The sequence below is a fragment of the Diabrotica undecimpunctata genome, chromosome 3 (assembly GCF_040954645.1).
Source record: "Diabrotica undecimpunctata isolate CICGRU chromosome 3, icDiaUnde3, whole genome shotgun sequence".
In the NCBI taxonomy this organism is placed as follows: domain Eukaryota; kingdom Metazoa; phylum Arthropoda; class Insecta; order Coleoptera; family Chrysomelidae; genus Diabrotica; species Diabrotica undecimpunctata.
In genome coordinates this window covers 81,238,757-81,251,889 of record NC_092805.1, presented here as the reverse complement: position 1 = coordinate 81,251,889, position 13,133 = coordinate 81,238,757, and the positions used below count along the sequence as shown (strand labels likewise).

Below are 13,133 nucleotides of genomic sequence, written 5' to 3'. Positions count from 1 at the left end.
CTGTTCTATGTTCATTTCTTACAGTTTCAACATTGTAGATTAGTTTCAGTTCCTTTTCTCAAAAGTTGCTTTAAGGTTTACTTGATAACTAAGTCAAAGTTTTTTAGGGTTAATGTATTCTTTATATTTCATTCATTTACTTCCCTTGGCTTGATTATGCTCATCTTATCTTCTTTTTCGTTAATTAGTTGAAATAAAAATAAAAAATAGGTAAAATTTATTTGAACAAAACGTGTACATATATATATATATATATATATATATATATATATATATATATATATATATATATATAGTAGAAAATATAACAGTAGTATCTACAATAATGCACATAAAACATACATATACGTAAAAAATCATATTTATGTAAATTGAAAAGTAGAACGCAATAGTTCACGTGTAGAAATTTCTCACTGGGTGAAATAACATTAACAACACTGTTTTTACCTAACAATAACAACCCACCAAAACAAAAACTTATAGTAAACGTTAACTTATACATATTTTTATAAAATGTGATATATTTTGTCAAAATATCGGTTTATCAAAATAATGTCAATCAATATCATTTATTACAATTAATAATAATCAAAAATTCACACCACACAAAAGGCAACATGGTTTTGCAGAAAATATTACAATAAATTTCGAGGATATCCAGGTAAATTACACTTGAATCTCCACGAAATTGTGCAATCCGTATTTCAGAAGTAGAATATACTACAGAAAATTGAGAGAATAAAAATGTATAGGCGTATATCACCAAATGCAGAGTAGCATGGTAGGGAGAGAAGTGCTCAAAGGCCTAAAAATCCGTAGGACATCCTGCATCTAATGAAATGAACCACAATATAAAAATTCACATTTGCCAAAAATGAAAGAACTTTTTTTATATATTTGGATAAAAAAATCAAACTGCCAATATAATCTTTTTAAACATTAAACCTGATTTTTTACATAAACTTAACGTTTACGTAAGCGTACAGAAAAGTATGTAGAAAAAATAAGTCTAACCTACTTCACTATCAAAACTTTCTATTTGGATATGGTCACAAAGACTGTGATAGTTGTTGAGACCAGTCGTTGTTTTGCGAGTGATAAAAGTGACAATAATTTTCGGCTCAAAAAGAGTGACCTTGACAAATATAGTAATAATTTAAACATCCCATGCAATTCTTGGAGTAAAATGTTTAATTTTTGGTATAACCTCTTAACCATCAGTGACGAAAAGATATTTTGGCAATCTTACGGAATTGGAAATCATAGGGAAGGAGAGACAAAATATATTGAATTAAGACTAGAATACTGGAGAAATAAATATATTTTTCAAATAAAACGTTCATTTTAAGGACGTATGACTTGCGAAACGTGTGTTTCTTGTTTTTGTGTATAGAAAAGGGTAAAGAAGAAATCTATCCAAAAATATAACATTAGTCGTACTTTTTGACTTCATACTAACTACAAAACCGAGACTACTTAGATAATTTGATCAAAATAACAAATATGTTGAACATTGAGTCTTTGCTTTTACACTCATCAGTCTTTCATATAAATTTAGATTATACTGAATATAGTCATTTATTTATCTTATATCTATTTTTATCATTAGTTTTGGTGAGTGAATATAAACATTTTATAATATTTCCAACGTATAAACTAAAGAGAGCTCCTTGTATATCATTCTAATTTCAAATAATAAAAAAAGTAACGATTTCTTTGTAATTTGTTCATTTTCATCTATACATGTTAAATGCGTTGCACGTTAAGGAACTTTCTTGTATTTTAATACTTAAAAATTAGCTCTGGCACTTAAATGTGTTCCTGTACAGAATAAATCATCGAAAACATCAATAATATTTACTTAGATATTTCCATTTTTCCAAAGATTTTGTACACTACTGCTGCTTTGTAACTAAAATAACAGTAAATAAATTGTTTTTTTTTTGTAAATATTTCTGAGAACCTTATGATTTCTATGAAAAACCTAATATCAATGCATCATTAATAAAGACTAAAAATAAATTTAACGGCTCGGTATCGCACTGGTTAAAGCGTTAAATTAGTGAGAGTACTCAGGTAGCGGGCTCGAATCCGGCCGGGCACGAAAATTTTTATTTAAAGAACATTCTCATCTTCATCGAACTGATACTCGCTCAAGGCTTGCAGTCAAATATAACTGGCTATATGAGCAACGCTACATAAGGCCATAAGTAAGGATCAAATAATAAAGTGAGTTAGACTCAATAGAAATGAACTAAATACTCTTGCCAAAAAGTGCAAACCCTACAAAACGTCATAACTAAAATATTAGTTCGTACAGAGCTCGAAAGATGTCGTGAGGGTCGAGTCGATTGGGAGTGCATTAACGGTTACATACTGTATAATATAATTCAATGACTGATCCAAACTGTAAACGGAACTGAATCAAAAGTACTAGTACTGAGCGATAAGCGACTAGTGGTCTTCGAGATAATCGAAAATATCAACAAAGAGAGAGAGAGAGAGAGAGAGAGAGAGAGAGAGAGGGAGAGAGATGTACACATGGCAAGTTCAAAATTTAGATCGTTCTATATTATACTTATAGTAACAATCCTATACTTATATAAAGTGTACTAGTAATATATGGCCGTTGGAGAGATGGCGTGACAAACGAATGAAGGCACAGATACAACGAGTTAGAGTCTCTTTTCGGAAAGGAAAATCTAGTAATATATACAAAGGCAATGGACTAAGATGGACAGGATACGTGATAAGTAGTAATAACAATCGCCTTATAAACAATGTGTTTTGGGAAAGACGATATGGGAGAAGATCTGTAGGACGGCCTAGAAAAAGGCGAAAAGATGCAGATTATATTAATATAAAGTATACCAAAGAAATGAACTCAATAGCAGTTGATATTATAACACCTGCAAAGTCTTCACTTACAACTTGTCAAACTAAAATGTCAGCCGTTTTGATGGATCTGTAACAGCGTTTTTAAAGGAAAAATTTGAGCGTTTTTTGAAAAAATAGTTAGTCGCCAAAAAGTTTACCAATTACCACGTGATTAAAAATATGTACACATAATGTGCAAATGTATGTAAAAAAATAAGAATTTTTTTAACTCTTTCAACAAAACCACTTTCACAAATTTTCAATAAGTCGCCATTACTCTTATTTTACCGGTACTTACTCATTATTGATGTCTCAAGTCTGCAGATGTTATTCCGAATAAAAAATGTTACCACAGTTATTTCTTATATAAAAAGCCCAACCTAACATGACCAGAAAACCTATAATCTATAAAATGGATTATGACTTATACATAAAATCTATAATATTTAAGTAAACGTTAATTCAATAAAAGTTTTACAAGTTTAAGGAACAATTAAATGATTTTATTCTGACAGGAACCATTAAAATATCTAAAATCTAGATAGTTCGAGTATGTAGCCCAAAATTTATCGTTACGAGAACAAAATTTTTGCTTAAACATGCGAATAATCTTCTAGCAATGATTCACCGTATCTTAAAACAATATAGTCGTGGTAGTACATCATAATACATAAAGGTTGACCTAAAATAATCGATGCCCAAAAAACTAGGTTACCAAATCGCGGTCCGTACGCTTTTTCTATAGCCTTGGACATAAAGGATAAAGGAATTTGGCCCATCATACCCATGAAAGCCCAGATTTTGTAAGTTTTTAAAGGTACACTTACCTGAAACAAAAATGAATATAAATATTTACATATATATATATTTTTTCTTATTCTTATATATATATATATATATATATATATATATATATATATATATATATATTAATATTTTGTAATAAACATAAACACAAAAAAATTACGCTCCAGAAAAGATTCGAACCTGTGCGAAGAAAGTCCAATTCATTTCGAATCCATCTTCTTAACTCAGAAAGTATGTAATATTTGGGTTGTTATCTGTTCTATTACAAAAATGTACAATAACATTTGGGTTACAAACAAAAGGGTGTATACTTGTATCATGACTCCGAGAGGGCTTTCGATACAGTAGAGCACAATGAGTACTTTTTAACAATCTACAAAAGAAGGGCCTAGATAACAACGATACTCAATCCTCAAAAAAAGTTATATTGGGAACAGAGAGCATCCATAAGAGTAAAGTTCGTGTAACCTTCTGGTTTAGGTCTAGTGTTTTCAAGTCGCGCAAGCGCCCCTAACATGACTTGACGACCACTTACGTAGCCGGAAGTGCCGACGGCTTAATGTGGCATTTCTAACGAAGGTTGGCGAGACTTCTGCAAACTCTTGTCTACCTTGGACCTTTCTTATTAGTGACTGGAAATCTAAACAGTGAATATAAATTACACAAGAATAGAACGCAACCTGATTTAACGCCTCTTTAATTTTTTTTATAACTTCGATCTCAGCGACCTTTGTTCCAATAAAGGCATCTTAATTCCGGTACAGGTTTTGTATTATTTTAATGTCATCTGGATCCAGATTTTTCCTTTGTAAACATTACATAAATTTGTCATGTTTGACTTTATCAAAAGCTTTCTCATAGTCAATAAAGCATAACTAGACATCTTGCTGATCTCGAAATTTGTGCATTAATACAGTGGAACTAAACAATGTTTCTAGAGTTCTTAGACTATTCCTGAAACCAAACTGGTCCAAGGCCCATGCCTTCCTCGCATTTCCTGTATATTTGGTTGTGAATAATTTTTAGAAATAGACTCGGAAATTGCTGTCAGACATGTTGAAGATGTGAGCGAAAATGTCTGTATGAACATCATCTCTGTCATCCAGTTTTCTTTTGCTTTAATTATTTTTTTTGTTTTCATCAGTCTATGTATCTCTTTATATTTCTTTTATATATTCTCCGTTTACGTTTATAAATTGTAAATAACTCTTATTGGGCGCTGAGTAATTTGTTGTTGAAGATAAGTTATATTTTGTATGTCATGTATTGTCATGACAATGCATCTTACTACTATCCACTCTACAACAAAATTTTAAGTACCAGCACTGAGAAGGGAGGTCTCATAGAATTTAGGGAGAATGAAGTCATATATAGAAATACGTAGAAAATGCACTAAAAAGGAATTGTTGTAACTAATTAAGAAAAAAAAATCCAAAAGAATATGTAATTGATGGACTCTTCGAATACCACGGGCTAATCTAAAAATAATTGCTGAAAAAAATGACCAGTCTAGTTATGTTAGGTTTTTTATCTTTAGCAGATAAAAATAAAGTCAACTATGGAATTACTGTATTTATTTTCGCTGGTAAGAATATAATACACCAAGAATATTGTTTATGTACAACTATGCCAACATCTTGGAAAACGCTTCACTTGTTCTTCTCGATGTATGAGCCGCCGTTCCAATGCGCATGTCGTCGTTCCTAACAAGTTGTGAATACGCAGATCTACTCTATTCACTGAATTTGGTCCCAACTGTCTAGTAAATGTAGTAATTAATGCTGTCCTATGTTGATCAAACTTTTACTTCGACTGGAAGTTGCTATAGAGCCAAGCACACATACTTATAACCAATGTAGCCAATTCTGTAACTTTTAACAAATCGAATAGAAATGACAAAGTCGAATCGTAATTACCTGAAATCGGAATGTTGGATATCTATCGCGTCGTTTTTGTGTTTGGATTGGCATTCTGTAACTCACGTCGTAATCGGTGTAAATCGAAAACGTCAACTTCTACTTGACGCGCTCATAAGTTGGTGGCAACCCCGCACTAAAAAGAGAAATAAGTGTTCTGTGACGTTATGTTACTGGAAAGGCTAGTGCGCGCGAAAAATTTATCAAAAAAGAAGATTATATTTCAAGCTTGTCGTCAAGTAGTTTTGATTTGTTTTGGTTAAGTTTAAAAAGTTCGTTACAAAAATACAAAATGGCAAGCGGAAAACCAAAGAAAAAGACATCTGCTGAGCCGTTAAATTATTTAGTAAACTTTATCTAAATAAATAACACCACAGACTAAAAAATGTCAGACTAAAAAGTCAACAAATAAAAATGTCAAAACAAACGTCAAGACCAATTTCGATGTCGAAACTTGATCTCGACAGAGCTTGTCTAGTCGAAATCAATTTCTACACAACATTCCGATAGTAGAGGTCGAGATGAGTTACAGAATACCGATTCCTACAATTCCGATCCGACTTGCTGACCTCTATTCGATTTGGCTCATTTCTATTCGATTTGTAGTTACAGAATAGGGCTGAATAATATTAATTGTAACTTATTATAAATAAATAATTATTTACATGCAGTATCAAGAAAATAAGACTGCACCAATAAAAACAATAAAATAAAAGTTTATATGTTTATTTTCGAAATTTTATAGATTACTATTTAGAAATAGGAAATTAATGAATATAAACATCCATTATTCATTATTCTTCTGCTTTTTTTTTAATTAAAGAAGTCTAAAACAGTTATAACAGCTATTAATAAGTAGTGGTAGGAATTTTTGTATTGTATGTTTTCGACAATGTCAAAATATCCTCAGGCTCAGTGAATGGACTAGACTGATAGAGTTTGGTAATGTGAGTATTTGAACAAAGACGGTAGACCTTGTTCCGAAATACCAACTTCTTTTATTAATAGGATTATATATTAATAAAATATTGTGTTAAATGTTCTGTTCTGGTTGTTTATGTCAACCATAAAATGTTATAAGCGAATAATCATTTTATGTAGTATGTGTGTTGAGTAAATGTATTGCTAATAAGTAAAGTCAGCTTCACTGTCTTTATGAAGCTGAACATGATAATTTCCATTCTGTTAATAAAAAAATTAACACAAACATAACTTTTAATAGGTATTTCGAGGTTAATACGAGTAATTAAAATTTATAAATGTTAAAAAAATATTGGGCATGAATTATTCAAAAAAGTTTATTATTTTATTTCTAATGCACCGTATATTTTATTTTTATTTTTTTTTTAATTAGTATACCAAAAATGCTCTTAGTAGTGCAAATAATTTATGTTAAGCCGACCTACACATGCATACTCCAGAAAGTTCTGCATTGCATAAAATCAACCTAAGTATCAGATATTTCAGTTTCTCCACGTATCCGTCTCTAAATTACTCTCTCCCACATTTTCATGGTGTGACTAAGTAGTTTTATGGTCCTGTAGTTTGTGATTGTTGTGTAATATCTTCCTTGTTTTTATAAACCGGTACTAATACACTGTTAGCCAACTTGTTCCTGTATCTCCTAAAGCTGTTCACACTTCCCCAGAAATATCATCAGGAATTACAATTGTTGAGAATATTATTTATAACTCCAATGAATTTTATGTAACAATCAATATAACGGACAAAATATCATAATCAGCGACATTCTTTATATTAAGTGCATAAATCATTTTATTATTTAAATTAGTAAGTGCCAATTAAGTATACATATTATATCAAGACCGTTGTTAAACAAAATAAAAATTTAACTCATTATTTTGTTATCTTTAGTTCGATTATATTTTAGATTTGTTTATTTTAGCAAATATTAGTTTTTTTCCTTTAGAACTGTCCGACAGCTTTTGGGATATTTATATAAAAGATCAAAAAAGAAATATGTATAATTTGAACTTAAAAGAAATACAAAAGATCTTACCATATACTCATGGAAAAAGGCACTGATGAAGAATACAGCAACACTGGCTGTTGTCTTTCCATAACCCATCTCGACCATCGGCAAATACAAATGTCGCAAAGCCCACCTATGGACCGGCAGGTTCCAGTTTCTCCAGAAACTATCAATGTTGTTGCAATTCCACCAGTCTCCGTAGAAGCTCCTATCGGCGAAGTGTAAAACCTCACCCACTAGATTCAACCATGAATGGAACATTATGTAGAACATACATAGCCACGCAAGATGATTCGGAATCTACAAAAATAATACTTACAGGCATTTGTAATAACTTTTTAATAAGCTCAAGACTCTATGACATTAATCTCTCACTCATTACTTAATATTTTTATACAATTTACCAAAGGATTTTATCCGTTTTAGTTGCCTAATATTTCTGAAAGTTCAGAATTCAAAAAGCTTCTATGTTAATGGAGTTTTGGAGTCTCTTGTGACGAGAGTTGCAATACGAGCAGTTCTTCGTTTTTCGGCAACATGCTGATGATATGTTATTTGTTACAAGTTACAATATTATTTGTAGTAGTAACTATTTCTTTAAATTTACGTTCTAGATTTTGTCTTTGTTAATAATCTCTAATAACGATATTGAAGAGAGAGAACTTAAGGTTAGTAGGTCGAAAACGGAGTATACGTGGTTAGGAGGTAGAGGAATGGTTGGGAACAGAATTGCTTGGAGAAAAACTAGAAAGAGTAAGAGAATTTAAATACCTTGGCTCCTATATAACGGAAAATGGGACACTAGATCGAGAAATTGCCCACAGGATACAGGCTAGTTGGTTTAACTGCAAGCGAATGATCAGGGTACTTTGTGATCGAAAAATCGGGGAAGGGCTAAAAGAAAAGATATGAAAGAGTGTGGTGAGAGCTGCTTTAGTGTTCAAGATTCGGGAAAAGAAAATGGAGGTAGCTGAAATGAAAATTTTACGGTGAATATTGGGTAAGACTAAAAGGAACAGGATCAGGAACGACATGATTAAGGAAAGAGCCAAGGTGACTACAATCTCAAAAAAGATTTAAGAATAAATACTGCAATGGTTTGGTGATATCAGACGTAAAAATGAAAACTATGTGGGACGAAGGATAGAGCTGTTAGAAGTTGACGGAAGAGGTAGAGGAAAACCGGGGAGAAGATGGAAGGACTGTGTGGCAGAAGACTTAAGACAGGTTTAGCTGAAGAAGACCCGATGGACAGAAATGAGTGTCGACGAAGAGTAAGGAACAGCGACCTCTCAAAAGTAAAAAGCTGAGGAAGAAGAATAACGATTAAGGTCACTTTTACGCATGTACCGTATACTTTACCGCATTTACCATATACTTTAATATTGTATTCTAAAACGTTGGATAAACTAGGAACTTTAATCCAACTGATGAACTGGTTCTGGAAAATTTAATGTTGGTTTGGCAGCCACACCTGAAGTATATAAACCACATCATACTCTAACTCCATAAAGGACATAGAACTTGCTTATCTAAAAGTTTGTTTTGGATTCATAGATTATAAATACAAACAAGAAGCCAATACATTTATCTTAATTTTACATTGTTACTTTCTTCTTGCGCTGCATAGTTTTATTGGAACATCATTAATATAAAACCGGTATAAGACACGCTCCAACATACTCCATTTTTGGTGTTCCATTCGCAGTTAATTTCAGATCGGTATACGAATATTTATTTTAAACCGATATGTAGATACCAAACAAGATTTTGAAAATATGTGGTTTCATATAATGGCAAATAAACTTACAGCTAATTTTAACAGTCTTTCGGTCGCCTTGGTGTAGTCCATATTGCTAAACGGAATCAAAGAGTTCTTAACGGATGGTATCATGTACTGCTGTATAACACAAAATATCAGCTGGACACCCAACATCACTTCCAAGATCCTCTTCAAAAGGAATCTCTTTCTTATTCGGTCCGTTTTGGGGAAGTTCAGTTCGTAACATAACGTTGGGGCAAAAAGGAAGTAGTACAAATCTTTAAGGTTTAAGTTGTCGGGATATTGCACCAGTTCGTCAGCTGTGTTGTTTTTGCCGTTTGCGCTACCTAAAAATAATTAAAATATACAACAAATACAAATATATAACAGGTGTCGTATGCCTACACTTGATGATAATGCATTTTCCTTACAGAAACTCAAGTAAATATTATTTTATATACCTAAATGTGAAATATTTTTAAAAACTGAAATATTTGAAGAATCCGAATATATGTCACCAATTTGTAACTTATGTCATAAATCGTACTCTCATTACCAAATTATAGTATAAAAATTTAATGATAGTTTAAAGTTAAATTTCGCGATGTATATTTGATAAGAAGGGGTAGGAGGAGTTCCTCCAGCAATGTGTGCAATAATACTGTATATGGATAACATTGCCAGCCAGTATAGCCAAACAAAAATTGCTGATTCAAGTACTACTTTTTTTATTAAAAGTGGCCTAGTAAGTTAAGGATTGAAGGTTTCAAACGTATTTTAAAGTATACGTAAATTAAATTATACCTGTATGGCATTTTGATCACATTTATGTAAAGAAAAATTAAAAAATACCTTTAGTGTTTCTTAAATTGTTGTAAGACATCGACTGTCTCCTCATGGTACCTTTTCCATTATATTTGGCAATCCTGCACCACATGTTGACTTGAACGTATGACCACAGCTTAAGAAATAAGACGCTGTAGAGGGTGGTTACAACGGAGGCACCAACTGAAAAGCAAGTAACCAATACAATAATAATAAAAAAATAAGTTTGTTTTATTTAAAACTGCATTTAGTTCCCAATGTAGCTAAATATACTATGTTAGGCTTTTTTCAATAACCAGATTCCAGCCCTTCAATTTGAAATTCGAAAGATTTTTAATATGACGCTTTAACGCTGCTATCATCTCTTTATTCGATTCAAAACGTTCTACAGCCACAATTATTTTAGTTATTTGAAATGAAAGTTAAATAGTTCCAAATCTGGTGAATATAGAGAATATTCAAACAATTCATACATTCAATTAAATTCGATTTTATTGCGTGGTTTTCCCAGTTAACCATTCATGCCTTTGGCAGATAGTCAATCCAATGTTTTGCTTTAAAACCCCACGAACACTAGCCCAACCTTAAACGATTGAATTCTTTTTAAAATGGCATAAACATTGTTCAAAAACTCGATTCCTCATTTCTTGGATGTTTTTTATCAGCAACAAATTTATGTACCAATATTATGTACCAAATTGTAATAACCTCTGTTAATAAAAAGTCAAAGAATTTTATATTTGTTTGTGATTATATATTATTTAAAATGATTATTGAAGTAAATCCCAATAATACGTGTGCGGCCAACCAGATATTCACCTAACCTCGCCTTCCTTTTTCAACTTTTGCCACTTTTTTCACCTTTTGCCACTTTACATCCGCTCTAACTACGTTTTTTCAAGATCCAATTCATTTTCATACATTCACATCCGAAATTAGTGAATGGCTCTTTTAAGTGTCTCTTTCGATTATTCTTTCATTTTAGCATTGACAAAGAGCGCCAGATCGTCGGCATAATGAACAGTGGCCAGGTTCCTTCAAAAACCTTGTTTTTTTTTAATAAATTTTATTTATAGTACAAAAGATATTTGAGAATCAAACTTTTTACAGGTGACAGTACGTACATTAAACTACTTAAATTTTTTTTTTCTTTTTTTTCAAAATGGCGGCTCTGAAAATAGCTGCCCAAACTCGCCCAATTTGTTGACGGGTGTCATCATTTCTTGAAAACGAATCATCCGAAAGCAAAAAACAAAATATTCTGTATCGAATTGGCTATATATGGAACTACAATAAAACATTTTCACAAAAAAAAACAAAATGGCGGACTTTTGAATTTCACTGCTCTTTTTTTCACTTTTAATTTCTTATAACTTTTTTAAATAACAATAAATATTTTTGGTTATAGCATAGAGAGACATCTCAAGAGTAGAATAGTAGAATGAGTAGAGTAGAATGTAAGTTTTTTAAAATTAAATAAAAATTTTGCTTTCTTGGAATTAATTACCATGGCTAAGAAATCTATGTAAAATATTTTAAGGTTTATTGCTTTTTATTTAAATATTCCAATTAAAATATTTGTTTTATCTTTATTAAACAGGATCTGATGTCTTAAGTGAGAACCCAGTCTCGGATACTCTTATCAACAAATATTTTTCATTACCATATTTCAGAGATATCACTCCGGGGTTAACAAGGATTCTGAAAAGTGTTGAAAATAGCTTTGGTAATAATAATAACAACATTAAACTTAATGTGGCTTGTAGATCAGCCCTAACAATTAATAATCTTTATTCTAAGATAAAAGATAAGACTCCCATAGATAGGCTTAGTAACATTGTCTACAACATTCCATGCCTTTCTTGCAGCAATTCCTACATCGGCCAAACATCTCAATTATTGAAATCACTTATTACACTACACAAAAGTGATTCTCGACTTCACCCTGACCGCTGTGCATTAGCCAAACATGTCCATTCCACTGGTCATCTCATGGACTATACTAACACTACAATTCTCCACCGTGAGAACAATAAATCTAAAAGAGAGTTCATTGAAATGTCTTATATTTTCCTTAACGATTTCTCCATCAATGTTAAGAGTGACATTAAGAATCTAAGCGATATATACTTCTTACTTAAATCAGATACCAAGAACAATACAACATCACAGATAACTAACTTGACGATATATCCATTAACAACTAACCTACTTTAATAATTAATTTTCATTAACTAAAAAAGATAACATTCCCTTGATTTTCTTAGATACATCTCAATAAGACATTATTATATTAATACATGAACAATATAATATAATTAAAAAAGAAAATCTAAAATATTATTTCCCTATACTGGGATTTAACTTCATTCGGTTTTACCAATGAACCTTAACAACATAAAGATTCAAAGGAACTACTTGAATTGTCAGCACATGCGTTCTGGTAATAACAGAACCTCACATTTAAACTTTCTAACAATCAAAAATTTAGTTATTGTCGACAATTCAAAGAATTACCTCCTTTTAAATGTAGTTACATTGGGTTTTTCGATTAACCTTGGGTAAACCTTTGCGTTTTAAGTTCAAAGCTACCATACATTTCCAACGTTAAAAAAAACTTTTTTTTTGCACATAGTAACAAAAAACACCACTATGTTGTTACTAGATAAGTTTTTTAACATTCTAACTCTACAATTCTAAGTTACGGTAAGATCAATAATGTTTTTAATAGATAATATATGGTAGCTAATTATAATTTATTCTTTTTCAGCCCTGAAGAAGCCAAATTAATTCTCTTTGGCGAAAACGTTCGACGAAACAATTGATACTCATTAGAGTCTTTCTTGCAGATTTCCCCAATATTTAAGAGTTTACTATATATATATATATATATATATATATATATATATATATATATATATTGTTATATATATATATATATATATATATATAT

The 13,133-nt window shown here is 31.2% G+C and overlaps 1 protein-coding gene across 1 annotated transcript in view; it reads right to left on the bottom strand.

The window, feature by feature from the left end:
• Positions 1 to 275: 275 nt before the first annotated feature.
• mdy (diacylglycerol O-acyltransferase) overlaps positions 276 to 13,133 on the bottom strand; it is an 80,008-nt gene continuing 67,150 nt past the window's right edge. Inside the window, exons 6-9 of the mRNA XM_072526139.1 lie at positions 10,208 to 10,363; positions 9,404 to 9,702; positions 7,621 to 7,893; positions 276 to 3,704 (exon numbers count right to left, since the gene is read on the bottom strand). Coding sequence (XP_072382240.1) covers positions 3,471 to 3,704; positions 7,621 to 7,893; positions 9,404 to 9,702; positions 10,208 to 10,363 — 962 coding nt within the window. The 3' untranslated portion in view covers positions 276 to 3,470. The remainder of the gene's footprint in view (positions 3,705 to 7,620; positions 7,894 to 9,403; positions 9,703 to 10,207; positions 10,364 to 13,133) is intronic.